The 26,784-nt window shown below is 50.1% G+C and overlaps 1 protein-coding gene across 4 annotated transcripts in view; it reads left to right on the top strand.

The window, feature by feature from the left end:
- Nucleotides 1-26,784, top strand: part of CDC42BPB (CDC42 binding protein kinase beta) — a 115,429-nt gene that overhangs the window by 69,990 nt on the left and 18,655 nt on the right. For 2 of the 4 annotated variants that reach the window (XR_016392282.1, XM_089908231.1), the window contains exons 6-24: nucleotides 1,890-1,983; nucleotides 3,804-4,004; nucleotides 5,712-5,960; nucleotides 6,980-7,042; nucleotides 7,356-7,435; nucleotides 9,341-9,507; nucleotides 9,587-9,706; nucleotides 10,641-10,774; nucleotides 11,968-12,210; nucleotides 14,112-14,222; nucleotides 15,500-15,744; nucleotides 15,849-15,954; nucleotides 16,328-16,452; nucleotides 16,908-17,013; nucleotides 19,526-19,674; nucleotides 19,990-20,084; nucleotides 21,944-22,023; nucleotides 25,580-25,669; nucleotides 25,977-26,054. Coding sequence is in view for 3 of the 4 variants with exons in the window: in XM_089908231.1 (XP_089764357.1) it covers nucleotides 1,890-1,983; nucleotides 3,804-4,004; nucleotides 5,712-5,960; nucleotides 6,980-7,042; nucleotides 7,356-7,435; nucleotides 9,341-9,507; nucleotides 9,587-9,706; nucleotides 10,641-10,774; nucleotides 11,968-12,210; nucleotides 14,112-14,222; nucleotides 15,500-15,744; nucleotides 15,849-15,954; nucleotides 16,328-16,452; nucleotides 16,908-17,013; nucleotides 19,526-19,674; nucleotides 19,990-20,084; nucleotides 21,944-22,023; nucleotides 25,580-25,669; nucleotides 25,977-26,054 (2,536 nt within the window). In the remaining variant the exon portion in view is untranslated. The remainder of the gene's footprint in view (nucleotides 1-1,889; nucleotides 1,984-3,803; nucleotides 4,005-5,711; nucleotides 5,961-6,979; nucleotides 7,043-7,355; nucleotides 7,436-9,340; nucleotides 9,508-9,586; nucleotides 9,707-10,640; nucleotides 10,775-11,967; nucleotides 12,211-14,111; nucleotides 14,223-15,499; nucleotides 15,745-15,848; nucleotides 15,955-16,327; nucleotides 16,453-16,907; nucleotides 17,014-19,525; nucleotides 19,675-19,989; nucleotides 20,085-21,943; nucleotides 22,024-25,579; nucleotides 25,670-25,976; nucleotides 26,055-26,784) is intronic. The other 2 variants (XM_022576028.2, XM_089908232.1) reach the window with 2 other exon arrangements.

Raw genomic sequence — 26,784 nt, 5'->3', positions numbered from 1 at the left:
TCAGTTTCTGTATGAATTTGGTCTGTTTCTGGACATTCTATTCTGTTCCATTGTCGTCTTTCTCTCTGTGGTCTGGGACCACACTGCTTTAATCATGGAGGCTTGAAATCACGTACGGCCAAGTCCCCCCATCATGCCTCTTTCTCTTCAGTGTTTTTCTAGCTATTCTTCCATGTTGGTTGTTCCATATCAACTTGTCTGGCTCCAAAAAACAGGACATTTTATTTATTTATTTTTAAATTTGATGGGCCCTTTAGTCTGTAGATTCAGGTCTTTTTTACTTCTGGAAAGTTCTCTTGGAGCATAGTTTCAAATGTTAGTTATGTTTTATTGTTTTGATTTCTTTAGGGACTCCTGTTATGTATATGTTGTGCCTTCTTTGCTTGTCTTCCATTTCAGTCTCCAGCTACTTTCTCTCTGACCCTTTTTAATTCTTTGTCTCATTTTTATTCTTCCAGACCTTTTCCTCCATTTCTTCAATGCCTTTCATTAGATTTTTATTTAAATTGATTCCCCTTTGGCATCTTATAATTTAGTCCTTATTTCTACTAAGATTTTGTCTTTTTCTTCTGTTTCTTTCCTGGGTTAAATCAACTCTCTTTTCACTTCTCCCCATGTTTGTCTAGTTCTGTTTGTAGGTTTTTTTTGTTTCCTTTTTGTTTTGCCACACTGCAGGGCATGTGGGATCTTAGTTCCCTGACCAGGGATTGAACCCACGCCCCCTGCAGTGGAAGCGCGGAGTCTTAACCACTGAACCACCAGGGAAGTCCCCTGTTCTTAGTTTTCATTTTTCTGACTCACTGAGGGATTATATTGTTTTGTTTTTCATATTCTTGGGTGTTTATTTAAGGAGATTTATTTCAGTTTGGAGTGCTAGAAGGGTTTTTTGCTTTGTTTATCTTTTGGGGTAAGAATTGTCATCATCTTTTGCTCACATTTCTTTGTGAGACTCGTCTGTTGTGTTGGGAGTAGTTGGTGCTCCCGTGTGTTTTCATTGAGATGTAGCATTCTGTCACGTGAGGACAGCCCACTGCTTTACCTGTCTCCTGCTTTTAAAGTTTCTGTTCCTTTTCATGCTTATGTGGCTTTTCCAGTCACATAAGCTTATTCTGCCTGGAAGGAGGGCTAGTTCCTTAAAGTCCACCCTGCCGTCCCCCCATCCCTGCCCGGTGTTGGCAAGTGCACAGAAGAACCGTCAGTAAGACCACGGGTTTAGTGGGACAGTTTACTTTCCTGCTGCTGTATAACTGGGCAGACTACTCCACTCTGGAGCTTCCCTGTTGTTGTCTGTAAAATACAGTTTTGGCGTACGTGGTGCTTTGTTGGTCTGTAGCTGTTCTACCCCAGTTGCTCAGGCGTCTCTTCTCAGTGGTAACGGCCACCTTGACTCGCTTCACACTCTGTCCCTCTACCTCTTTTTATATCTCCTCCTGTTTCTTTGTAGCACTTGCCCCGTGGATTGTACTCAGGGATGCCAAGACCATGTGCATATCTGTGCATTTGCATGTTCATTTCCTGACACCCCAGCTGGTGTGAGGCTTCGTGAAGGCAGGGCAGCGCCGTACTGTCGTAGGCCCGGGCTCAAGAGCAGCGCCTGGCACGAGGCTGGTGCTCTGGAAGCATTGGTTCGCAGGCTGGGTGGGTGGGTGGGAACAGTAACGGTGTCTCAGCGTGTTAATGGGGGATTAACTGCTGTGCAGGAATGAGCGCTGGCGGTGACTGCTGCTGCCATGCCCGACTGCATCATCACGGGGATGTTTTCTTGGATTGTTACAGCTGTCATGACTGATGCTAGCGTTTCCCCCGATGATCCGCTACCAGTTAAGGGCTTTGACCTACCTAATGTGTTGCATGGAAATGGTTAACTTATGTATTTATTTTACTAACAGAGACATTAAACCTGACAATGTCCTTTTGGATGTGAATGGTCATATCCGCCTGGCTGACTTTGGATCGTGTTTGAAGATGAATGATGATGGAACTGTAGGTATTTTTGTTGGAGATTTTCCATTTGGTTTTGGGGTTTGCTTGCAATTAGAAGGGGCTTATTTACATTTTCAATTTGAGATACAATTAAGAAACCAAGTTTATTCATGTAAATTAAGACGAATGCACTTAGGAGACAGTTGAAATTTTCTATTAAGTTTAAAACATCTTTGTTTACAAAAATAATACGTATGCCTTCTATAAAAGGGGGGTTGTCAGGTTTCCTCAGATCCCTAGGGAGCTAAAAGTGTGCCAGCACAGCAGTGAAAGAGAGGCAGCCCTTGGGTCCTTGCTTAAAATGCCTGCCAGGTGGACAGACCTTAACTGGGTGATGGTGCATTCTCGTTTCCGTCTGGGGTGGGACTTCCTGTCAGCCAGGGGTGTTGCAGATGTAGAAATGGGGGCCTTGATACCCCTGTTCCAAGGGCCAACGGACACTCCCTGCACAGCAGGAGGACCTCCCCGGAGGGGCCGTCGCCAGGAGGCTGGGCTTGGGCCTCAGCTGGACCAGCACGCTGGCTGAGTGGCCTCAAGTGGGGCTGCTGCACCTCACTCAGCTGCTTCCAGCCAGCGGCTTCCAGTGCGTTAGGGAGTCGTCTGCGTTCTCCCTTGCGGCCCTTGTCACAGTTTCAGTGTGAGGTGTTTGGGAGACTTTTCTTCTTTAGAATCTACACATATCATAAAGTCTAATGCAACTACTTCTCCAGAGGAGAGCAGACCCCCGCCCCGCTTCTTACTGTGAGTTTTCAAGCAGCAGTAAAAGAACCTGTAAAACTGGCATCACTTGACAGCGTTTTCAAATGAGCGAAGCGATTTACTCACTTTCTCTCCACAAAGCCAATCTCTTATTTCTGGAGTCTTGACCACGCGTTGATTGATACGTTGGTGCTGTCCCCGAAGCCAGTCTTGTAACGACGGGAGCAGTGGCCTTGGTCTGAGCCGGAGCGTTGGTCACCTTTCTTACCTGCATGGCACTCCCGTCCCGGTGGCACTCACCCTGCGATAGCTCCCGACAGCTGTTGCCCTGCTGCCCGGTCAGAGCTCCTGAGGACTCCCCGCTGAGTCATTCAGATGGCTCTGGGGCTGGCACCCAGGGAGAGCCTGGTCTTTGTGCAGACGGGCCTTCTGGGTTGTTGTCTCCATGTCCTGCCTGACCCTCAGGCCTGTGGACTCCACGTGCTCTGAGGCCGGTCTGTGACCTCTCAGCCTGCGCAGCCCCCTTGCCTTCTCCGGGATGGTTGCCACCTCACCAGTTGTAGCTCTCCGTAGAGGTGTTGCTACGTTCAGGTCCATTCCCAGTGCCCCATGTAGGGAGTGTCCAGGCACCCAGCTGGTCCCTGGACCTACTTCCAGACGTTCCTGTTTGGGGGCCAGAGGGTTAGGGTGTGGTGAGCAGCCTGGACTTCCCCTGGGAGCATGTTAGAAATGCAGCGTCTTAGAATCTCTGTCTCACAGGTATATGGTGTCCCTGCGTGAAGGTCTGAGAAGGGCTGGGCTGATGCACATGGTCCTTGGACCGCACTTTGAGCCGCAGTGAAGAACGTGTGTCTTCAGTGCCATGTGGAGGCTTGGTGGGCATTTGGGCGTTGAAAGACCCAGCGTGCAAGAGTCCCGTGCGTTCCGGGCACTGCCTCTGCCCAGTGCTGTGGCAACACTTATTTGCGTTGAGTTTTGAGTCCTTAGGTTTCAAATCATGACCAGGTGCAAGTCCTATTCCGTGACGGTCTCATCACCCGCTGTCCCTGTTTCAGAGAAGATAATTAGGGGTTTGCAAGGGGAGCTGCCCTGGGCCCCCACCAACCGCCCTCTCCCCTAAGGTGCAGTCCTCTGTGGCCGTGGGCACCCCTGACTACATCTCCCCGGAGATCCTGCAGGCGATGGAGGACGGCATGGGCAAGTACGGCCCCGAGTGCGACTGGTGGTCTCTAGGTGTCTGCATGTACGAGATGCTTTACGGAGAAACACCGTTTTATGCAGAATCCCTTGTGGAGACCTATGGAAAGATCATGAACCATGAAGTAAGCTGTTGCATTTCCACACCCTGTTTGTTCTAGTCCCGAGGCACAGGCCCCAAGGCAAGGAAGGCAGCCTGAGGGGGTCACCGGGGAAGAGGGACGGGGTGGAGTAGGCTGGGCAGCCAGACGGGGGTCTGCACAGGCTGCTGACACAGACGGCTGGGGGGAGGGGGGTCCAAGGATGCTCCTGTTTCCTGGCGGAGGGTGACGGGTTCATCAGGCCAGGATCGCTGCAGGAGAAGCGGGCTTCGCTAGGAAAACGCAGGTACCCGCGGTGCCGTGTGGGGTGGGAATTGCCAGAGAGGGTGGCCCACCGACCACTTTGACCTGTGCGTCTGGATCCACCGGATGCCAGCTCAGACTCTCAAACCTGTTTGCCCAGAAGTCAGTTGTCATGAACAGATCACACATCTCAACATAGTAGCGTTCTTGATCCTATTTCTTTTCCTCTTATTTTTCCCCTTTCCTTTTCCCAGCTGTTCATTTCTCACTTCAACATTGCTTTCTTCTGTTTCCTTCGTTTTTCTGTTTATTTCTTCTTCCATCTAATGTTTTTGTCATCTGTATTTTTTCTTCATACTCCTTATCAAATGTCTTTCTAATGCCAGTTTCATCCTTTCTGCCTGTTTGCTTACAGCATTCTTTTTTTCCCCACCTGCTCAGTCATTCACACACCCCAGCAAGGTTCCCACTTGTCTGCCATCTGTCCTGCAGCCCTGTCTCCCTTTATTTGCTCAAATAGGGAGCAGATTAACACGAAAGTGGTAAAGGGTCTTCTGTTTAAATCAAAGCAAGCTATACTGTTTTTTAAAAAAACACTTTTCCCAAAGTAGAAATAATTTTTTATTTATAAATTAATATATACTTACTATAAAAACTTCAGACATGCAAAAGTGCATGCAGTAAATAGATGGTGGAAAACACCCCATATACTTCTCAGCGAGACCTGCTGTTTCCAAGCGCCTGCCGCCTGTGGGGCCTGGCCTAGTGGTCTCTTCGTTCTTTTATTCAGTCTCCACCGCAGCCCTGGACAGCAGGGGCGGCTCAGTGCTCAGGCCCACTGTGCCATGGTGGTATGTGGCCTTGTGGACTTAAGCTGGCGTGGGGGGTTGGCATTTAGATAAATGGCATCACATTGCATGTGGCCGGGGTTTTGGTCATCTTTCTGCTCAGCACGTGGAGGTGGACCTTACTCTCTGTGTATGTGTGCACCACATCTTGTTTTAACAAGTCCCTTTTTGATGAGCATTTAGGTTCTTTTCAGTTTTCTTGGTCAGAATAGAATGGCATCATGAACATGTTATGTTTTCTCTTTGGGACCGTTTCTCTAGACCAAATTTTTGGAAGTGGAACTGCCACAGCTGTTGGCAAAATGCGTTCTGAAAGGCTGTGCCAGTTTCTCTCCCACCCACAGCCTGTTGTCAGCATTCTTTGCCACCTTGATAGGTGAAAATTTATCACTGTTTTAATTTATGTGCAATGTGGTAACAAGTCTGCCATGAGGAAAACCAGCAAGACTTATGATTTTTATGTTTGCCTTTCTGGAATTCGGCTTCATTAGCTTTGGTTGCACTTAGTTACCATGAAATAAAAAGTGACTGTTGCTTTGGAGCTGTTGTTTCTACTCTGTTCCCTGTGATGTCTGTGCACCTTAGATTTTTCTGAGTGTTTTCATCACGTGTCCCCTGATTTGCCCCCTTCCCCCTCCAGGAGCGGTTTCAGTTCCCATCCCACGTCACAGACGTGTCCGAGGAGGCGAAAGACCTCATCCAGAGGCTGATCTGCAGCAGGGAGCGCCGGCTGGGACAGAACGGGGTGGAGGACTTCAAGAAGCACGCGTTTTTCCAAGGACTGAACTGGGAAAATATACGAAACCTGGAAGCCCCTTACATCCCGGATGTGAGCAGTCCTTCCGACACGTCCAACTTTGACGTGGATGACGATGTGCTGAGGAACGCTGTAAGTGCGGCGGCCGTCCCTGTGTCGCACCCCAGGGGGTCTGCAGCGCACAGGGTCGCTCGCCTTGGAGGTGGCGAATCTTAGAACTGTGCTGGGCTCCAGAAGTTTTGGCAGTTGTCTCAAGAAAATGTACCTTTTATCCCAGCCTACGGCTTGGTCCTTAACATCCCGTTTTTAAAATGATGGGTTACTCAATTTGAGTAAAATGGAGTTATTAAATAGCTGTTTTGTTTTAGAATTCATCAGAATTACTTTTATCTTCATGGCTTTGTACCTTTGCGAAGCAGCGTCAGGTACGTTATCACATTAGAACGTCACTTCCGTTGTCACCACTGCCAGGAGCCCGCCTGCGGCCCCACAGGTAGTACGTGGGCCTCAGGGTTTCCGGTCCTTCTCACTGACCCTGTGCGTGAGGACGTCCGGACTTCCTGCCATCACGTGTGTTCAGCGTGTGCGTGAATGTTTCCTTATGCCTCGGGAAGTCAGGAGTGACCGTGGTGATGGGCCGATTTTGAGTTGCTGATGTTTCAGGTCGTGGGTTTTTCAAGTTGGGATGTGGCCCTGGGACCCGTCTGGTGTCTGACCTTTTCTGTCAGGGCCTCTGATGCACTTGTCAGTATACCTTTGGCCCCCAGAGAGTTTTGCTCATATGCTGTAAAACTATTTTGGCGTCATCAAACTCAGCCTTATTAGTCTATACGTGTGTCTTTGTTTGGGGATAGAGAAACTGAGGTTTCAACCAAGTAAAAGAAAAATCTTGATTATTCCCTGCAGACTTTTTCTTAGTAAAATAAGAGCTGACGTTTAGATGATGTGAGCAAAGCATTATCATTGTTGAAAGGATTTTTCCTGGACTTCAGAGAAACTGTTTCCACACTGCAGTTCTCCAGATAAATAACTTTGCTTTTATTTTTAATAGAGAAGGACCCGCATATTGAAAAATAGAGTTGTAGTAAACCTGTCTAAAATAGTCCACCTTTGGGTTCCAAACCCTGCTTCTGCCTTGGCCTCTGTTTCAGGCCAAGAACCCAGAGCCCAAGCGCCTGCCCCGGGTCCCCCACTCCTCCCTGCCCAGGGTCACGGTGAGTGGGGATCTTGCCGCTGTAGAAGGTTCACAGTCAGCAGCCTGATCCAAGTTGGACCCGTGCCGTTATGATCATCAGAAGCAGTGGGTTTATCCCCTTAACTGCGCCACGCTTTGGCCCCTGCCAGGAGCGGGAAGTGGACCTGCCGGTACCCGGCCCCATGCAGGTGGCACCATGGAGGCAACATTCCAGAAGCGCCCTCCGTTCTCCCCGCTGCACTCTTGAGTTCATCCTGGGGTAATACTTTTTCTCCCTTGTTTGCCATTTGTTTGAACGTAATTTCGTTTATGTTGTGTGTGTTCTTGCGCAGGAAATATTACCTCCTGGTTCTCATACGGGCTTTTCTGGATTACATTTGCCATTCATCGGTTTTACATTCACCACGGAAAGGTATGTCAGCATTTATCGCTCAGCAGCAGAGCAGGAGCCTTCCCACCCGGGGGGGCGGGGGTGAGCAGTCCGAGCTCTGAGAGGGCTGTGCTTACGGGAGCGCCGGATGGCTTTGTCCTTTAAAAGTGCACACCTGGTGCTGCACGTGATGCCATGTATAGCGGGGTCGGCAGACTTTCTCCATAAAGGGCCTGGTAGCACATACTTTAGGCTTTGAGATCTCTGCTGTATACTTTTCTTTTTTAACAACCCATTAAAAACGTAAAAACCATTTTCAACTTATGGGAGGTACAAAAGCAGGCTCGAGAGGATTTGGCCCTCGGGCCATAGTTTGCTGGCGCCTGATCTCTGTAGGCCATCGGCACTGGCAGGATTTGTGCCGATGGGACATCAGTGGCTGCAGTTAGTGGCACGGTGTCCATTCATGCCCGGCTGAGCGCCATCTTCATCAGGGCTCCCACTCGCTTTTGCGGGGCTCTTAGCCACGGCCCTGTCGCTCCCATGGGTGGGGCTGCAGCACAGTCCCCGCCAGAGCTGAGAGCATGAGCCCCACATGTGGCTCCAGCCCCGGGAGCCCCGGCTGGTGTTTGTCTGCGTCGGCCTCTGTCTCGAATGGGCCTCTGGCAGACTTGCGTTGCCGGAGACGCTCTAACTTGCTTTTAAAAGGAAACTGGGCCAAGAAGAGAGGGGTTAGGAAGAAAGGCGGGTAAAATAAAACAAATGGAGCTGCCACGGTGCCTGAAGTGATACAGATTCCTTGCAGAAGAGGGTTACTTGTGCTCAAGCTTGTAGAAACTCTCTTTAGGTGTGGATGCCGGAGTTAAACAGCACGTAAGCCAAAGTTATGGCACATGCCTTCCAGCCAAGAAGGAGGCGTTCCAGGGTGTGCTGGGCGTATTGATTTATTAGCCCCTCTGCAGAGGCGCTAGACCTTCCCACTGCATTCAGTTCACTGGGTGCTTATCACACCTGTGGATCCCAGCCCCGTTCCCACGACCGAGGCTCAGGTGTGTTGGGTTGGGTCCAGGGACCTCCTCCTGGAACGGACCCCGGACCCCGGCAGTGCCAGGCGGCACAGCACCCTCGGGCCACCTTTGAGAAACACCAGCCAGCCCCTCCTGTGAGTGTGTGTGTGCTTGCGTGTGCACGGTGGGTGCCTCGCTGCATGCATTGTAGGACTCAGAAACGTCCCTGACATCACTGTCACGTTAAATGCAAGAGGAACTAAGTAACCTGTCTCCGAGTTAAGCTCTGATGGAGAGAACCATCCTTGGCCTTAGTCTGTGCGTTGTGAGTCGGCTGGTCATTGGTGAGGAGCTTATCTGTGCTGGTGAGAGTGCTGGAATTGAAGGAACCTTACAGGGTGTTCAGTCTTCGGGGGAAGATGAGCCCCGGAGGGTCGAAGGAACCGTCTCCAGTCAGTGTGGAGCCAGCGTGCCCTCGCCGACTCACTTTGCCGCAGGCCTCCAGGGTGAGCGTCCTGGGAAGCCTCTGCCTGAGCCCAGCCAGGCCCCACCAGCCCAGCTCCTCGTGCAGAAGGCCTTCTCTTTTCAGTGTCTGGTTGAGTGGACGCGATGATTTAGAAGTTGTGCTCTGTACTAACACAGCATTGTAAATCAACAGTACTTCAACAAGAAAGAAAGAAATTAACGTCCCCTCCCCTGCAGAGGCAATGTCTCTGACCAGCTCTGAGGGCGTCCCTCTTCGCTGCCCGTTGTCACCCAGTCATTTGCAGGAAGGAAGACTCTTGTCTAATTTTGGCTCCATAAACAATAAAGTCTTTTCACAAGTGTTTTTGTTTGCCAATTTAAAAAGGCTTATCTTTTACCCCAGGAAGTTTTTAAATGCTAATGGAATCACTGTAAATTCTCAGTAGATCAGAAAACCCTGTTGCTTTATTTGCAGCTGTTTTTCTGACCGGGGCTCTCTGAAGAGCATAATGCAGTCCAGTACGTTAACCAAAGACGAGGGTGTGCAGCGGGATTTGGAGAACAGCCTGCAGGTTGAAGCCTATGAGAGGAGGATCCGGAGGCTGGAACAGGAGAGGCTGGAGCTGAGCAGGAAGCTGCAGGGTGAGTGGCAGCGGGGCCTCTGCAGTGGGGTCTGCTTGCCGCTGCCGTGGGCCTGCACTCATGTGTGTCTTTTCCCCAGAGTCCACCCAGACCGTCCAGTCCCTCCACGGCTCGGCCCGGGCCCTGGGCAGTTCAGCCCGGGATAAAGAGATCAAAAAGCTGAACGAAGAAATCGAACGTTTGAAGAACAAAATAGCAGGTAAGTGTTCTAAAGTCAAACTGCTTAGTCTCTATTCTTGGGCATTCGTCTCTGCCAAGAAAATTTTCAGAGTCCTTTTCATTGGATGGAAAAGCAGGAAAAAAAAAAAGTTAAACTTTAGGAAAGAGTTCTGGTATTTTGCCAGCTTATTTAAAATCATTTCTCCAACTTGCTTAACTCTAATACTATAATGTTATAGTTACAGCTAGAATCAGTTCTTAATATTTTATGCATAAACTCTCAGAATATTTTGCATTTCTCTCTCTTAATTCTCCTCTTTGTCACTCTGAGACAGAATTGCCATAACTTTCCTTTCTGAAGCTTCCCTCAGTGGCTGTACTCACTTTCCAGTGTTTTAGATGCTGGTTCTATTGTCACGAGAGTGTGTGTTTTGTGGTTCCTCGGTTATCAGAGCTTCCTGAAGACTCAAGTCACCTTTAAGTCTTGACCCTTTACCTGACACATGGGTTGCTGCTGCACTTGACTCTCATCTCAAATCAAACCCGAGTCAATTGCCTTCTCTCTGTTTCCTATCTGGGACCCACTATCCCGATCCAGAAAAGGGCTTCCATTGAGTCCATTACTTACTAAAACCCTCCTGCACCACTCGGCTGCACTGCGCTGGCACACACACGGAGCAAGGGCGAGACAGAGAGGCGCATGCCGCCCTGGGGCTCACGGTCCCAGGGAAGGGTGCGTAGACAGAGGGGCAGAGCCAAGTCTGCTGGGTCTGCTCAGGTGTGCAGGCGGCCATGTGTGTGCCTGAGAGAGAATGTCAAAAAAGCCTCGAGGGCATTTGGGATTATTAAATAATTCCCTGTTCAGTAAGTCAGATCACAAAGAGCGTTGGGATTATTAAATAATTCCCCGTCAGTAGGTCAGATCACAGAGTTTTGCATGTAAGGGAATACGCTTTCTTTTCTCTTTTGCTCAGATTCAAATAGGCTCGAGCGACAGCTTGAGGACACGGTGACTCTTCGCCAGGAGCACGAGGATTCCACGCATCGACTGAAAGGCCTGGAGAAGCAGTACCGCCTGGTGCGGCAGGAAAAGGAGGATTTCCACAAGGTAGTCAAGAGGCCTCGTTTGTGTGAGAGAGGCTTACGTGATCTTGCAGAGTGTGAGGTTGAGTCCGTGCGTATGTTCGAGGATGTCCAGGCCCCTCGCCTGTGTGCAGATCCTGGCCCCTGCTGCCGAGGCTCACACGGAGCCAAACTGGCGCCCGGTTACCGTGGGGCCAATCGTGGTCGCGGGTGCTCTTCAGCGCCGTGGCTACACGGGCGCACTTTCCGGTCGTCGTCTTTAACCTCGGACACGGGCCTGCTGAGCGGGCGGTATCCCCGTGTGAGGGCTGAGGGTTTTCCCTGCGCTGACCCAGCTGGCTTAGGGCGCGTGTCTTCACCCCAGCCAGAGTCCCTGTCCTTCCTGCCCGGCCTGCAGCTCTGGCAAGGCTTTGCGAAAGAGGCCATAGCTCCTTCATGACATTGATTTTCAGTGAGACACGTCCAGCTGTGTTCAGACAGCAGTATGTTCACACCGGTGAGGACCGTGTTTCCTAAGGTACACTCGGTTGTTGACCCTGTGGTTGGGGTCTGTTTTCTGAATCGAGCAGGATTTCCGTTCCCCGTGGTATCGTACCACCTGCAGGGCTTCGTCTCAGAGGCGCAGGTGGGCTGGAGAAACTTGCAGTGGGCGGGTCCACAGGGGCCTTTCCTCCCTGTGGCGGGAGCTGCCCTGCCAGCCTGCTCAGATCCTGCTGCTTCCAGCCGCAGGCCAGCAGGTGCCACGGTGACCAAGCAGCCCAGTTGTCAAGGGATCGGCTGCAGGGAGCAGATTGTTTTTATACGGTTCTTTACTTTGATTGAAATCTTAAGCACTTTTGTATATAATGTGCTCTTTTCTGATCTGCTGGGTTTAAGTAAGCAGATTGGCGACCAGATTCGTGCTTCAGCTACTTTGGTGATTGCGTGGATGACACAGGGGAGAGGTCGAAATTCCTGGGCCAGACTTGCCTCTGTGAGCAAGCTGCTCACATCATAGGAGGGTCTCACTGGTCTCAGGTGGGCTTCTTCAGGCTGCGCTGGGACAAACAAAGGGCTTTTTCCAGGAAGGTCAGTTCTCGGGGCTGTGGCTACAGCCTGTAACCAGATCTGCTGTCACTTTAACCCCTTAATACAGTGGAAGACAGCGCTTCTCGCCTTCCAGTCCAGTCCTTGTTAGGCAAACGTAAACCATCTGTAATTTAACTCTTTTGTGTTCAGCAATTGATTGAGGCTTCCGAGCGGTTGAAGTCCCAGGCCCGGGAACTGAAAGACGCCCACCAGCAGCGGAAGCTGGCCCTGCAGGAGTTCTCAGAGCTCAACGAGCGCATGGCCGAGCTCCGGTCCCAGAAGCAGAAGGTGTCCCGGCAGCTGCGGGACCGGGAGGAGGAGGTGGAGGCGGCCGTGCAGAAGATGGATGCGCTGAGGCAGGAGGCCCGCAGGGCCGACAAGAGCAGGAAGGAGGTAGCTTCTCGGGGCTTCAGGGGACGCTGGTGGGGCGCCTGGGTGATCCCAGTAAAACAGCTTTGGCAGCTTAGGCTGCGTCACGTAAATCACTTGAAGATACAATGGATCTTAAACTTCACGTGAAGCCAAGTAGCCGCTTTGCTAAGCGTCTGTTTTGTAGCTCTCAGCCCTTGTTCCCTATTTGGGAAGTTATTAAAAGAAGTTCCTGTAGTACTAAAATTTTAAAGCAGAATAGAGGGTATTCACGAACAAGAAATACCATAGAAACACGTCATGATGTGATGCACCATGGCTTCAGGAGACACGAAGGCTTCTAGGTGCGCAGGGCCGCTGCCCCAGAGCAGCGGTCCTGAGACTGGCTTCGGGATCCTTGACACTCAAAAATCACTGAGGGCCCCGAAGGGCTTTTGTTTGTGTGGTTATAGGTCTTAGTGTTTACCACGTTAGAAATTAAAACCGAAAAAATGTTCAGTATAACAACAGACTCATTACATGTTAACATAAATAACATTTTTATGAAAAGTGACCAGTTTTTTAAAATATAGTGAGAAGTGTGGCATTTTTAACATGCTTATGCCTTTCTTTAATGTCTGACTTAATAGAAAACACCCGGGTTCTCATATCTGTTTCTCCATTGTCTGGAGTGATACGCTTTTTTGTATAATGTACGTGAAGAAAGCCCAGCTCCTAAGGTAGGGACTTAGAAGGGGAAGGGCCTTGCAGACCCTAAAAGGGCCTCAGGACCCCACTTTGAACTGCTGCCCGAGATGATTTCAAACGTTCTGCTACCAACAGGCAACATATGGCCCACAACCCTTGCTTTAACATTCTGTTGGGTTTACTCGGTAAACTGAGTGGGAGGGTAAACTGAGTGGGAGGCGCAGAGCATGTGCTCCTGTTCCTTTCATGTCCAGGGCTCTTTGTCCTTCGGCCTCAGAATGCCTATTTGTTTTCTTCTTAGACAGTTGATTTTGCAACCCCAGTACATTTGTAGTTCTAGCCAACTGTAACTCTTTGTAGTGAACCCCTAATTAAGCATGACCATTCCAGTTCTGGGTGAAATGATAACTGTGTCTGGGGTTTGCTTTAAAATGATTGGGGAGTAGCCATGCAGCTGAAGCAGGCCCAGGGTGCTACCTGTTGACGCCGGGTCATGGCACATGGGCTTCATTATACCACTCTATCTACTTTTGTGTATGTTTCAAGTCTTCCATTAAAAAAAAATGAATCTGGGACTTCCCTGGTGGCGCAGTGGTTAAGAATCCGCCCGCCAATGGAGGGGACACAGGTTCAAGCCCTGGCCTGGGAAGATCCCCCCACATGCCGCGGAGCAAATAAGCCCGTGCGCCACAACTACTGAGCCTGCGCTCTGGAGCCCGCGAGCCGCAACTGCTGAGCCCGCGAGCCACAACTACTGAAGCCCGCACGCCTAGAGCCCGTGTTCCACAACAACAGAAGCCACCGCAATGAGAAGCCCACGCACTGCAACAAAGAGTAGCCCCTGCTCGCCACAACTAAAGAAAGCCCGCGGGCAGCAACGAAGACCCAACGCAGCCAAAAATAAATAAGTAAAATTAAAAAACAAACAAACAAACAAACAAAAACCCCGAATCTATATCCTACAGTATTGGAGTATTTGTTTTCACAAACTGGTATCTTTTCTTGAAATATAGTTTCAAAGTATCAATTTAAATTAGAATTTAGACTTGTTTTATTACTAACCAGCCATTCCAGTTAAGTCCTGAAGTGTATTTCTCAGCCTTTACTTTGTGATCAAAATCTGATGAAGAGCGAAGAATTACAAGGTTTCGTTTGCTTAGAGTTCCTTCTGGGTAAAGGTCTAGCTGCCGCAGTGGAGCTGGTTTGTGTTGATAAAAAGCGCTGTTCTCCTTCCTTAGCTGGAAGCTCAGCTCGAGGACGCCGTGGCCGAGGCCTCCAAGGAGCGCAAGCTGCGTGAGCACAGCGAGAACTTCTCCAAGCAAATAGAAAGTGAGCTTGAAGCCCTCAAGGTAGTGCTCGGTGAGGTCTTTATTCTTACTGAGAGAGCAGACTCTTATCCTTAGCGGTTGCCAGGCGGGAGTCACCTTAAACGATGCGATTGTCGGGGCTCCAACAAGACCTGGCGTGGGGCGGGGGCGGCGGGGGGCCGGGAACGCGATGTAAAGCTTATGGGAGCTTCTCACCTTTAAAAACCGGGTTCCTTCGTTTCTTTCCTTGTGTAAATGTTTCCGGCAGTCTAGAGCCAGCCCTAGCAAACGGACGCCTCATGCTTTCTCTGTGTCTGGGGTTTCTAAATTCGATGGAGTCAGTTTCTATAAAAGCTTACAGCCCATGTCCTGCTGCTGACAGTGGAAGAGCCGGGCTGATGGCCTGGGCCCCTCGTCCAGGGCCAGAGGGCAGTGGGGTGGCTGGGGAGGGGCGGGGGAGGGCTGTAGTGGCTCCTCATGGGCTTGGCGAGACTTCAGATCCGGGACTCCACTTTCTGAGCCTGGGTTTCCTCATCTGTGAAATGCAGACGATGGGTCTTCTCTCGCCCTCACACCTGGCCCGTCCCCCCAGTACACATCCCCGAGGTGTCAGCTTCTCCCCGTCGTATTTGCTTCCACGGGCAACACCTTTTGCCCGGACTCGGCGGCCTGTGACTGCGTCTCCCTGTCCCTTTCTGTGCCCTTTGCAGTCTGCTCTCCACACAGCAGCTCGTTACAGCAAAGTCAAAGCTCGTCACGTTGCTAATGCCCTCTGATGGCTTTCCGCAGCGCTCGAATAACCCTGACCTCCTCCCTCGTGCCCCCCGATTCCTCCTGTTCTTCAGACACTTGCAACTTGTCCCGCCACTCCCCTCACTCAGTGCCTCTGCCCTGGCTGAGCCCCCGCCTCCCCCGTGATGAAGACCTTCCTAGCCTGATGGCTCACTTCCCACGTCACCACCCCGTGTGACCCTGTTAGCAGGAGGGTGCCTGGCACACGGTCAGCCCTCCAGAGAATATTGTTGCGTGAATGAACGGACAGCGTGAGGAGACCTTGAGAACCATTCGTGTCAGAGTGTGAGACGGGGCCTCTGGGTCTCAGGCAGATCTGGGCTCACCCCTCCCAGGGCAGACACACACACACACACACACACACACACCTGCCCCCACCAAAGCCTGCCCTGCAGCTGTTAGAAGGATCGGTGTCTGTCGGCAGGGCAGAGGAAGAAGCACTTGCAAGTGTCTGCCGTGGTCGGGGTGATGCCTGAGCCTCGAGGAGGGCGCAGAGATTTGTAATTTATTCCAACCTTTATCTTCAGATGAAGCAAGGAGGCCGTGGGCCAGGTGCCGCCTTAGAACATCAGCAGGAGATTTCCAAGATAAAATCTGAGCTTGAGAAGAAAGTCCTGTTTTATGAAGAGGAATTGGTGAGACGCGAGGCCTCCCACGTGCTGGAGGTGAAGAATGTGAAGAAAGAGGTGCACGACTCTGAAAGCCAGCAGCTGGCCCTGCAGAAGGAGGTCCTGGTGCTGAAGGACAAGTTAGAGAAGTCCAAACGTGAGCGGTGAGTCCTCACAGCCCCGCGGTGCGGAGGCCTCGGGCTGCGCCGGGCCCGGGGAGGAGCGTTGGCAAAGTCAGGAACCCCTAAAACCTCTCCCGCCTTCTCAGGCACAGTGAGATGGAGGAGGCCGTGGGCACAGTCAAAGACAAGTACGAACGAGAAAGGGCGATGCTGCTTGAGGAAAACAAGAAATTAACTGCAGAAAACGAAAAGGTGATTTAAAGGATCTGAACCGTCACTTTGTGGATGCCGTAATTTTTTCGTTCTTGAGTCTTAGAAGTTTGGTGTTTTAAGTATTTTAATTTTTAAGTGAAGTAATAATATGTTTGGTCTTTTAAGTGGGATGTTTTCATTTGGTTACAAGCTGCTAATTACCTGAAACCAGTAGCTCTAATCACCTCGATGTTAAGATTTGTATCGAAACGTGACTTAAGTTTGATATGATCAAAAAGTCCACATTGGAAACTTCGTTTGGGAAACCCTCATAACGATTAATGAAAACTTTCAAAATTCAAAAGGACTTGTAGTTTTCATAATGCTGAGGATGCCCAGTAACGAGTTGTGTGTTACAATTGTTTAATTTCAGCTTTGTTCCTTTGTGGATAAACTCACAGCTCAGAACAGACAGCTGGAGGATGACCTGCAGGATCTGGCAGCCAAGAAGGAGTCGGTTGCCCACTGGGAAGCCCAGATCGCGGAAATCATTCAGTGGTACGTGCACGGCGAGCCCCGCGGTGCGGCCCAGCTGGCGCCCCCATCGTGGTTTCCCCAGCTGCCACCTCCTCCTTTACACCTCATGCTGCGTCTCTGAGGTCTAACCCCACAGATCTCGCCTGTTTCCCCCAAATCGGTACCGTCTGGGGGCAGCAGTTCTGTCCAGTGATCATGACATTGGACTGAAGGTGGAGAAACAGCACCACCAAGTCCCCGAGGGTGTGGGTCGCGCCGGCCCCCACCCCGCATGTCCTGGCTGAAACGGAGGCAGAGCTTCTGGGAAGCACGGCTGCACGATGGCCCAGGAGCCCCAGAGAGCGAGCTGGGACTGGCCTCCCCTAACAGGGTGTGGGCTCGTCACGGGTGATGGGGGGTGACATGGCATTGGGCCACCGTGTCCTGAGGAGGGGTGGTGGGTGCCTCTGGCTCACGGGATGGCTGTCCCCCTCCAGGGTCAGCGACGAGAAGGATGCCCGGGGCTATCTTCAGGCCTTGGCTTCGAAGATGACCGAAGAACTCGAGGCGCTGAGGAGCTCCAGCCTGGGGTCAAGGACACTGGTAGGTCTGGGTCTGAAATGCGCACTTCTGTTGCTGGGGGATCATAGGTGGCTCCAAATGTGAACGTGCAGGTAATTCAGTGACGTGGGAGGCTTCTGTGTGGCTGGCATCTTGTCGGGCGTCAGGAGATCACAGATTACTTTGATACCATTCATTCATTTAGCAAATCACTGTTGAGTAGCAGGCTCTGTGGTGCAGTCTTAACTTAGCAGGATGGGATTCCGCCGTCGAGGAGGTTTGCTTTATTAGTGTGTAGGTCTGTCCGTCTGTCCAGCAGCCTGTGTGACTCTGAGCGCTGGGCTGGTGGTGCTGGTCCCCATGCAGCAGCTCGCGCCCCCTTCTCTCCTCTACCATTTACCCTTGTTAAAATACGCATGTGTGAGTTACTTTGTGAATAATTCACAAAGTCAGAGTAAAGGTGAAGAGGAACAAAACTTCATTAGGATTCTGGCTAGAATTAAACTTAGTGAACGCACAGTTTTATTCCATGTTTTCCTGGTTTGAAGGTATATTTACCAAGGTGGGGGGGCCAGTACTTTCGGGTGGACTGAACTGCTGGCCCCCATCCCACAGGGCCTGGAGCACGTGCGGCGTGTAGACGCTGAACCTCAGGAGTCCGTCTCTGATAGGTTGCAGCTCATCCTTGACCTCTCACTCTTCTTGCGCTTCCGTCACCAAAACACAATACATTTTTTATTTTGTTTTTATTTATTTATTTTTGGCTGTGTTGGGTCTTCGTTGCTGCGTGCGGCCTTTCTCTAGTTGAGGTGAGCAGGGGCTGCTCTTGGTTGTGGTGTGCGGGCTTCTCTTGTTGTGGAGCATGGGCTCTAGGCGTGCGGGCTTCAGTAGTTGTGGCTCTAGAGCGCAGGCTCAGTAGTTGTGGCGCACGGGCTTAGTTGCTCCACGGCACGTGGGATCTTCCCGGACCAGGGCTCGAACCTGTGTCCCCTGCATCGGCAGGTGGATTCTTAACCACTGTGCCACCAGGAATGTCCAGAACACAATACTTTTGAAAACATGGACAGCTCTTAATTTTATTGAAAGAAAAACTACCACTGTGTTCTTTGCTCCATGATTGGAAAACATTTTCATTTTTACATTTATAAACACCAATTAGAATGAGTAGTACATGTTTTTGTTTCTATTTTTCTTTTCTTCCAGTCATGTTTACAAGTACACTGGCATTTATAAACTGCATTAAATAAAGTTTGGGCACAAACCTTATAAAAGATGAAAGAATACGTCCTTTTAGCAAAATGGGATTGTTGAGATTTTTTTTTTTAAATTTATTTATTAATTTTTGTCTGCGTTGGGTCTTCGTTGCTATGCGCGGGCTTTCTCTAGTTGGGGCGAGCGGAGGCTACTCTTCATTGTGGTGTGGTGGCTTCTCTTGTGGCAGAGCACGGGCTCTAGGCACACAGGCTTCAGTAGTTTTGGCATGTGGGCTCCAGTAGTTGTGGCTCGCAGGCTCTAGAGCACAGACTCAGTAGTTGTGGCGCACGGGCTTAGTTGCTCCACGGCATGTGGGATCTTCCCGGACCAGGGATTGAACCCGTGTCCCCTGCGTTGGCAGGCGGATTCTTAACCGCTGCACCACCAGGGAAGCCCCCGTTGAGATTCTTGTTGCAAAATACAGTGTGGATAGTTCTTCGTGTTGAAGGACTTACTGGATGAGAATGTCCTTAGAAGTGTATTGTCCTTAGAAGTGTGTTGTCTGTTCACTTATCCATTCTTGAGAAAGTTCCCCTAGGATGTGGTCCCCTGAGCCTTCTCTCAGCTTATCGGTCCCGCTGTCACCACTAGATGGAGCCCTGCCCGCTCCTCCGTACCCCCTTCTGCTTGTGAGCCATCTCTCTCACTCCGTTTTCTCCTCTTTCTTGTTATGGAGGAAAAATGAAGAATTCTTAACTGTGTTCAGTGAAAGCCTTAAAAAAAAGTCTGCAAGATAATCTCTTCAGACTTCTCTTATGCTCTTGAAAGTCGGTGAGATACATTAGGCAGCTCAATAAGGAAATGGAAGAATGCTGTCCTCAAGCTGGTTTATTTCACTATGGCTTCAACCTTCTAGGTCATTACATCATTCTTCCTTTCTGTTATTATTTTAGTCTTTTATCATAGGTAGGAATAATTGATGAGTAATGACATAGTTACTAAGATGATGAAATAGCAAAACGTTTCAAGACGTAGGAAAAATAAGATAACTGTGATCCTAGAATGTGACTTAAATTTGTAAAACAGTGTAGTGGAGCCATGTAGAAATTACACTACAGGATCAGTTTTATTCTTAAAGAAAAAAAAAAAACCGTAAATTTTATTCTTTAGAAGACCTCTGAGAAAAAAGTCACAAAACTAAAATTGGATCCCATGGACTTTAACATCTGAGAGTTGATACTTAAATATAATAAGAGCTTAAGATTAAAAGAAGATGAATTACTTATTTGTTAGCATTAATTTTGTTAAACAAGTAAATAGCTTAAGAATGTATTTTTAACATTTGAACTGATCTCTACAGGATCCCCTTTGGAAAGTTCGCCGTAGTCAGAAGCTGGACATGTCTGCACGCCTGGAACTGCAGTCAGCTCTAGAGGCGGAGATCCGGGCCAAACAGCTCGTCCAGGAGGAGCTGAGGAAGGTCAAGGACATGAATCTCTCCTTTGAAAGGTGCCTGCGGGGCCTTGGGCCACCCGGGGGCGGGCACTTAGTCGGTGTTCCCTTAGACCTAGGTGCAAGGGTATGTGTGTGAGCACTTCACCTCCTGGGGGCTGTGCTTATTAGTGTTTTAAGGAAAAAATGAGAGCATGAGAGTCTGCAGTTTTGAAGTGTATGAACAGGGGTACTTGTCGTGCCTGCCCTGCCGCTTTCCCAGGCACCTGGATTAAACACCCTCCCCGCTCCCCCAACATCTTGACACTCTCTGAGCCAGCACAGAGAGGACCTGGGCTCTGGGCACTTAAAGCTGTTTATTTTTTATTTTAGCAAACTAAAGGATTCCGAAGCCAAGAACAGAGAATTATTAGAAGAAATGGAAATTTTGAAGAAGAAGATGGAAGAAAAGTTTAGAGCAGATACTGGTAAATTAGAATCAACGCGTCTGAATTTTTTTTTTTTTAATTTATTTTTGGCTGCATTGGGTCTTCGTTGCTGTGCACAGGCTTTTCTCTAGTTGCTGAGAGTGGGGGCTACTCTTCATTGCAGTGCGTGGGCTTCTCATCCCGGTGGCGTCTCATTGTTGCAGAGCACAATGGGCTTCAGTAGTTGTGGCTTGCAGCACGTGGCCTTCAGTAGTTGTGGCTCACGGGCTCTAGAGCGCAGGCTCAGTAGTTGTGGCGCACGGGCTTAGTTGCTCCACAGCATGTGGGATCTTCCCGGACCAGGGCTCGAACCTGTGTTCCCTGCATTGGCAGGTGGATTCTTAACCACTGCACCACCCAGGGAAGCCCCTGAATGATTTAAATATAAATCTTTTTTAATGAAATGGTTTTATTTTACATTTCATTTCTTTTAGGTTTAATAGTTTTTAGTTACATAAAGAAAGCACTTAGCATAATTCCAAAGTCCAAATTCTGAAGTAGAGTTTGTTCAAAGATGCCTTCTCCAAAGGTAGCCACAGTTTTTGGTTTATTCTTCCTTTGTTTCACCTTGAAAATATAAAGCAAGTACCTGTACCTGTATAATTAGACAGTTGTGTCCCCCATGACTTCACAAAGGCCTGCCCTGCTCTGTTCCGTGCTCAGGCGAGGCCACAGCCCTCAGCTGGTCCCGGACCCTTCGCCCGGCACAGCGCAGCACCCTGCTGGGTGTTGGGCTGTTCTGGTCTCTTGCTATCACAGAGTGCTGTGGTGAGTAGCCGTGTGCATATAGCGTTTCCTATTTCTGTCCGTGCATTTTGGGGATAGGTTTCCAGAAGTGGGATTGCCAGTCAAAGGTTAAGCATGCATACACTTAGCCTCAACAGTGCTGGATTCTGCTCCGATGCTCGTGCATTTGTGTCTCCGCCACAGTGCAGGCGAGCGTTCCTGCCCCAGAGCCTCGCCTACAAAGTGTGATCTTACTCTGAATGGGTGAGAAGTAGCACCACATTTGCATTTTTTCTTACTATGAGCCAGACTGCACACCTTTCCATGTGTTTGAGGGCTGTTTGTGTTTCTTATTCTGGTGACTTACGTATCTGTGTTTTCTGCCCATTTTTTATAATTCAGGTTGTGGCTTTTTCTTAATTTTTAGAAGCTTTCTATATATTGAGGACTAGAACCTTTTGTTTGACAGAAGTTGCAAATATTTTTCCTAGTTTGTCTTCGTTTATGATGGTTTTTTGCTATTGTTGTTTTGCCAAGCGTAAGGTATTTTTATTGTTGTTTTTTTAATTTTTGTGTGTCAAATTTATCAGTTTTTTCCCTTTTTTGAGTTACAGGGCAGTACCCCCATGTCCCCAGTTGCTCAAGTAATTCGCCCATGTCTTCTTTTGACGCTTGCATAGTCTCACTTTTAACATTTAGATTACTGACTCATCTGGAATTTACTATGACGTACAGTTTGAGGGGCGGACCCCGTTTTATCTTTCTCCTGTGGCTGGTTAGTTGTCCAGTACCAGTTATTAAAAAGTTCCCCTCGCTACTGATTTCAGATGTGGGTCTTACCATAGCTGAGATTTCATTACCGTGGGCGCGGGGGCTCTTCCTGGATTTTCTCCCCTGCTCATTGTCCATGGGCAATGCCCCCCCGATTCTAATTAGAGACGCTTCAATGAATCTGCTTTAGCATCTGGTAGGTCTCCTCCCCCCACCCGCCCCCTCATTTTTAGAGATTTCCGGATAGTCTTCCTCGGTTACTCTCTCAGATTTATCATTAACTGACAGAATTGATATCTCGGTGACCCTGAGTCTTTGCATCTTAAGTTTTTACCTTGACTAGTCCCGTTTTGTTCTCACAGGACTCAAGCTTCCAGATTTTCAGGATTCCATTTTTGAGTACTTCAACACTGCACCTCTTGCGCACGATCTGACGTTTAGAGTAAGTAATTATGTTTTTACAGTGACAGGTGAATTGATGAAAAGTTAGAAATCAGTTACTGCGATTTGACTGCCTGCAGGGCCGCAAACCCACAGTACATTGGCCCCGGGCAGTTTAGCTCAGCTGTGCCGATCCTGCAATTGACCAGGGGCTAAACGTGTACAGTTGGAAGCAGTTAGGGTGTTCGAGGCGTTCACAGAGAGGCCCCTCAAGTTAGGTGGAGGGTAAGAGAGGGCTTGGCATCTTCCGGGAGGAAGTCCACACCGGCCTCTGCCTGTGTGCTGAATATTTCAGGCAGTTTTTAAACCACAGGCTCTCACGGTGAAGAATGAGCCGGTCGTGTTCCCGTTTCAGTACCGTACAGCCTTGCCGGGGCGGAGGTGGGTGGCTTGCAAGAATAGTCCGGCCCGGGCCCCTGTTGCGGTCCTGGTGCTGGAGTTCATCGCCTCTGCTCAGGGAGACCCGCCCCGCACAGGAGGAACCCAGAGCAGCCCCTCCAGCTTCGGGAGTGGCTGCTGGTCTGAGTGGATCCCGCTTCCCTCCTCTTCAGCTGCGCATTCTTCACATCAGTCTGTGGAGGCAGGACGGTCTCTGCAAAACTTCAGGGATGGGCCCTTCCCAGCAGCCCCGTAAAGCAAGCCGCAACGGGAAACTAGTGAAAGGAAATGTCATTAATGGGACCTGTGATGTGTTTGCCGTTGCTTTTGTTTTCTAACTTTTTATTAGAAAATTTTAAACCTGCAGGAAAGTTGAAAGAATAGTACAGTGAACATTCGTATCTCTCACCTGGCATGTTGCCGCACTTGCTTTCTCTCCCTCTCTCTCTCCACATGCACATGGACCTTTTTCCCCTGAGCTATTTGAGTGTGGGTTGCAGGCATCATGACCCCTAATACACTCAGTACTCCAGCGTTTCTTTCCTGAATTGAAGACGTTCCCCTGCGTATCCACAGTGGCGTCACCACGCGGGGATGGTTTGCACTGATGCCGCAGCGCACAGCTGCCTTCCCTCCAGCTCAGAAGCCAGAGCTCGTGTCTCTTTGGTCTCCTCTAATCTGGAGCCGTGCCGCTGTCCCCCCCACCCCCCACTTTGTGTTTTATAGCATTGATGTTCTTGTAGTGTCCAGACCAGTTCTCTTGTAGAAGGCCTCCACTCTTCCTCTCGATTAGATGTGGGTTGAACATCTTGATGTGAACTCTGCTCGGGAGATGGTGTGTTCTCCCCGTGAGCGGAGGCCAGTTTGCTTAGCACCGGGGACGCTAAGCTTCTTGACCCTTAGGTGGAGGTGGTGTCTGCCAGACCAGACCCCACCCCGGGAAGGGCCCTGGGAGCAATCAGCGGTCACCATGGGTTAGCGGACGACCGTGATCCTTGCCTAGATCAGTTGTTGGGAAATCCAGGCGGATCTGTATTGCCCCCACCATTCTGGGCACACACCTGTTTACATTCACCTGTCAGGAGGGTTTTTTTAATCAAATTTGTGATGCTGCCTTTTCCCTGAAGTCCTCACTTTTTAAGAGGCAAATACATGCAACCGTTCACAACCCGCGGTACGTGCAGAACCTGCCGCTGCTCAGTCTGGTGCCTCCTCCTGGCCCTGCACGGCCAGACACCGTCGTCGGGGCAGATACAGACTCCCGAGAAGCAAAGACGGGGGTTGTTAACTGGGGGGGGGGGGGGGGCGGGTGCGGACCGCAGTGGCTTTTCTGTAAAACTAGTGGACAGCGTAGCGATCCGTGAGGCGGCAGGTGGTTCTGGCTCAGACCTTGCATCTCCGTGGGCGGCCAGCGTGGCGGCTTCAGCGTGACGGCAGAGGTTCTGACCTCTGAACCTCAGCCTGTGCAGCCAGCACCCCTGCCATTTTCATGCTTTAGTCCCTCACTCCCCTGTGATTTAAGTAGGAAGGACATTTACTGATGGAAAGAAAACAATCCTTGGTCAGAGTCTTGAGTGTGCTAGGAGGGTTTCCAGACGTGAGAAATGTCTGATTGAAGCTTCTCTTCTGCTTTCCCCGTATTAAGCTTGCTGTTTATACTAGAAATGTTTGCCATGATGAGTGAATCAGTACATTTTCACACAAGTTTTTATTGTCTGTCGCACCCGAGGGCTCTGTCTCCTCCTCTCTGCCAGCCTCTTGGGAAGAAGGAGGCCGCTGCCCGCGCCGGCTCCCCGCGCCCTCACTCACGTCAGCAGAGTGGCACTGGATGTGCACCTCTCCTCCTCCTTCATTTGCATCCTTTTGATTAATCAACCAACGAAATGAAACTAGTGGGGCTGCTACACGGCTAAAATTAAATTACTTAATGTTCTCTTGCCCTTCATTTATCTAAAGATGGAACTGTAGCTCATGTAACATGCCTTACTTATGGGAGAAGCTTGCTTATATTTGTAGCTAATTGATCTAGCCTTTCCCTTGTGAGTTTGCTTACAAATTCAAATATTGGAGTACACAGTTGTGTATGTGTTGTTTGTGTATGTGCTGCCTTCCCATCTGAATTTGGCTCCTTAGACAGCAGCCTAATTAATTCCAGCCATTGGAAGGTGTGTCTCTGATTTGGTTCAATGGGATTTCGATTTGGAATGCAAGCTGTAAACTGCTCTTGTAGGTACCTACCCAGCTACTGCTGTGTCACATTTATGAAGCTTTGTAAACTGTATATGTGCATCTGTGTAAATTGTAATTGCTGGTGATGAGGAAATGTTAGAATCAGGAACACTCATGCATGTGAAGGTCATTTTTAGGTGGTTTTAGAATGCAAGCTTGAGCTTCAAATTGTGGGAATAAATTGGGAATCTTGAGTTATCAGAACAGAACATGACTTCCCTGTGTCATAAAGCTTCCAGGGAAATTCCTACTTCTGGTCACAGGTCCATAGATTTTTTTTTTTTGCGGTACGCGGGCCTCTCACTGTCGTGGCCTCTCCCGTCGCAGAGCACAGGCTCCGGACGCGCAGGCTCAGTGGCCATGGCTCACGGGCCCAGCCGCTCCACGGCATGTGGGATCTTCCCAGACCGGGGCACAAACCCGCGTCCCCTGCATCGGCAGGCGGACTCTCAACCACTGAGCCACCAGGGAAGCCCCATAGACCTTTTTTGACGTTAGTATTTTTTCTCGATCCCTGAGTTGGGGTTATGGAGCACGTGGCTACTTGATCTTAGGGCTCCTGGGTGCAGAGTAAAATCAGTGCTGACTGACCTCAGAGGGTTGGCAGCTCCCGTTCCTGCCCTTAAATGGCTGGGGCCGGAGGATGGGGGGTTCCGGGCTGCAGTTGGAGCGTGAGGCCTTTGGCGATTGTTGTGACTTGTCAGAGTCCACCCTCCCACGCGGTCGCCACCCCAGCCTTAGAACGCCGGGGGCAGAGGCCTCGGAGAAGGTAGGACAGCTGTGAGTGAGGCGGGGTCCGTGGCGGGACGTCCCAGGACTAAGGACCAGTGCTGGGACCTTAGGTCCCCAAGGAAATGCACTTTTTAAATAAAGAACATGTAGTTAGAGTCTAAATTCTGCAGAATAAGTTCTTTTATTCCCACAGTATTTCTCTGCCTTTGTTTTCACAGACCAGCTCAACTAGTGAGCAAGAAACACAAGCTCCAAAGCCAGAGGCGCCCCCACCAGCCTCTGTGGCCGCAAGCACAGAGCAGCAGGAGGTGAGAGTGTTGCCCTGTTGACGCCCCGAGAGCCCCGCGGTCTGCCCCTGCCCCCACAGCCACGCGCCTCGCGGGCCCTCGAACAGAAGCTGCCCTGATGCCTCACAGCTTGCCACTCCAAGCCCGGCTTGTGTTTGAGAATTACTGTCAGTGCATCAGCCAGATGAGGGCTGCTTTGACAGGTGTCTCAACAATCGAGTAAATTAAAATGCGGGACTGTTTATCATTAATCAGTTCTGCTGTGTAAGAGGCGTGCTGAGCTAGGACAGTGCTCACCTGTCCACGCTTGTCCCCACTTGTCCCCCAGGATGTGGCTCGGGCCCCTCAGAGGCCACCCACCGTGCCGCTGCCCACCACACAGACCCTCGCTCTGGCGGGACCAAAGGTAGGAGGGACCTTGCTCTTCCCCGGGGGGCCTTCTCGGATTTAGACAACTTTTGTGTAAATAAGACGAACTTAGTATTTTCACGTACACAGTAATGTTTTGTTCTGAGTAGTGTGTAATCCAGAAAGCATCAGGACCCTGTGTTTTCTATATTTTAAAAAATATATATATATATTTAATTAATTTGTTTATTTTTGGCTGCGTTGGGTCTTCATTGCTGCGTGCGGGCTTTCTCTAGTTGCAGCGAGCAGGGGCTACTCTTCCTTGCAGTGCGCAGGCTTCTCATTGTGGTGGCTTCTCGTTGCAGAGCACGGGCTCTACGTGCACGGGCTTCAGTAGTTGTGACACGCGGGCTCAGCAGTTGTGGCGCACAGGCTCTAGAGCACAGACTCAGTAGTTGTGGCGCATGGGCTTAGTTGCTCTGCGGCATGTGGGATCTTCCCGGACCAGGGCTTGAACCCGTGTCCCCTGCATTGGCAGGCGGACTCTTAACCACTGCGCCACCAGGGAAGCCCCCTGTGTTTTCTTGATTAAAGCAGTGAGACATGAGTGCATTTTAATTGGCTGATTTCAGAGTTTAACCTCCCCGGACCTCTGTCTTCACTCCCCAGACCGCATTTCCTAGTCCACTGGTAACCACTCTGCACTCGGTGTCCATCAAGTCCCTTCTCCACATTCGTTCCCATTTGTCTGGCTGCACTTTGGGCCTCAGAGGTCCACCTGGTTTATG

The sequence above is a fragment of the Delphinapterus leucas genome, chromosome 2, assembly GCF_059928025.1.
Source record: "Delphinapterus leucas isolate spDelLeu-1000000601 "Yukka" chromosome 2, BTC_Dleu_Yukka2, whole genome shotgun sequence".
NCBI lineage: Eukaryota > Metazoa > Chordata > Mammalia > Artiodactyla > Monodontidae > Delphinapterus > Delphinapterus leucas.
Note: the sequence above shows the minus strand (reverse complement) of the source record. Positions and strands in the feature narration are given on the sequence as shown.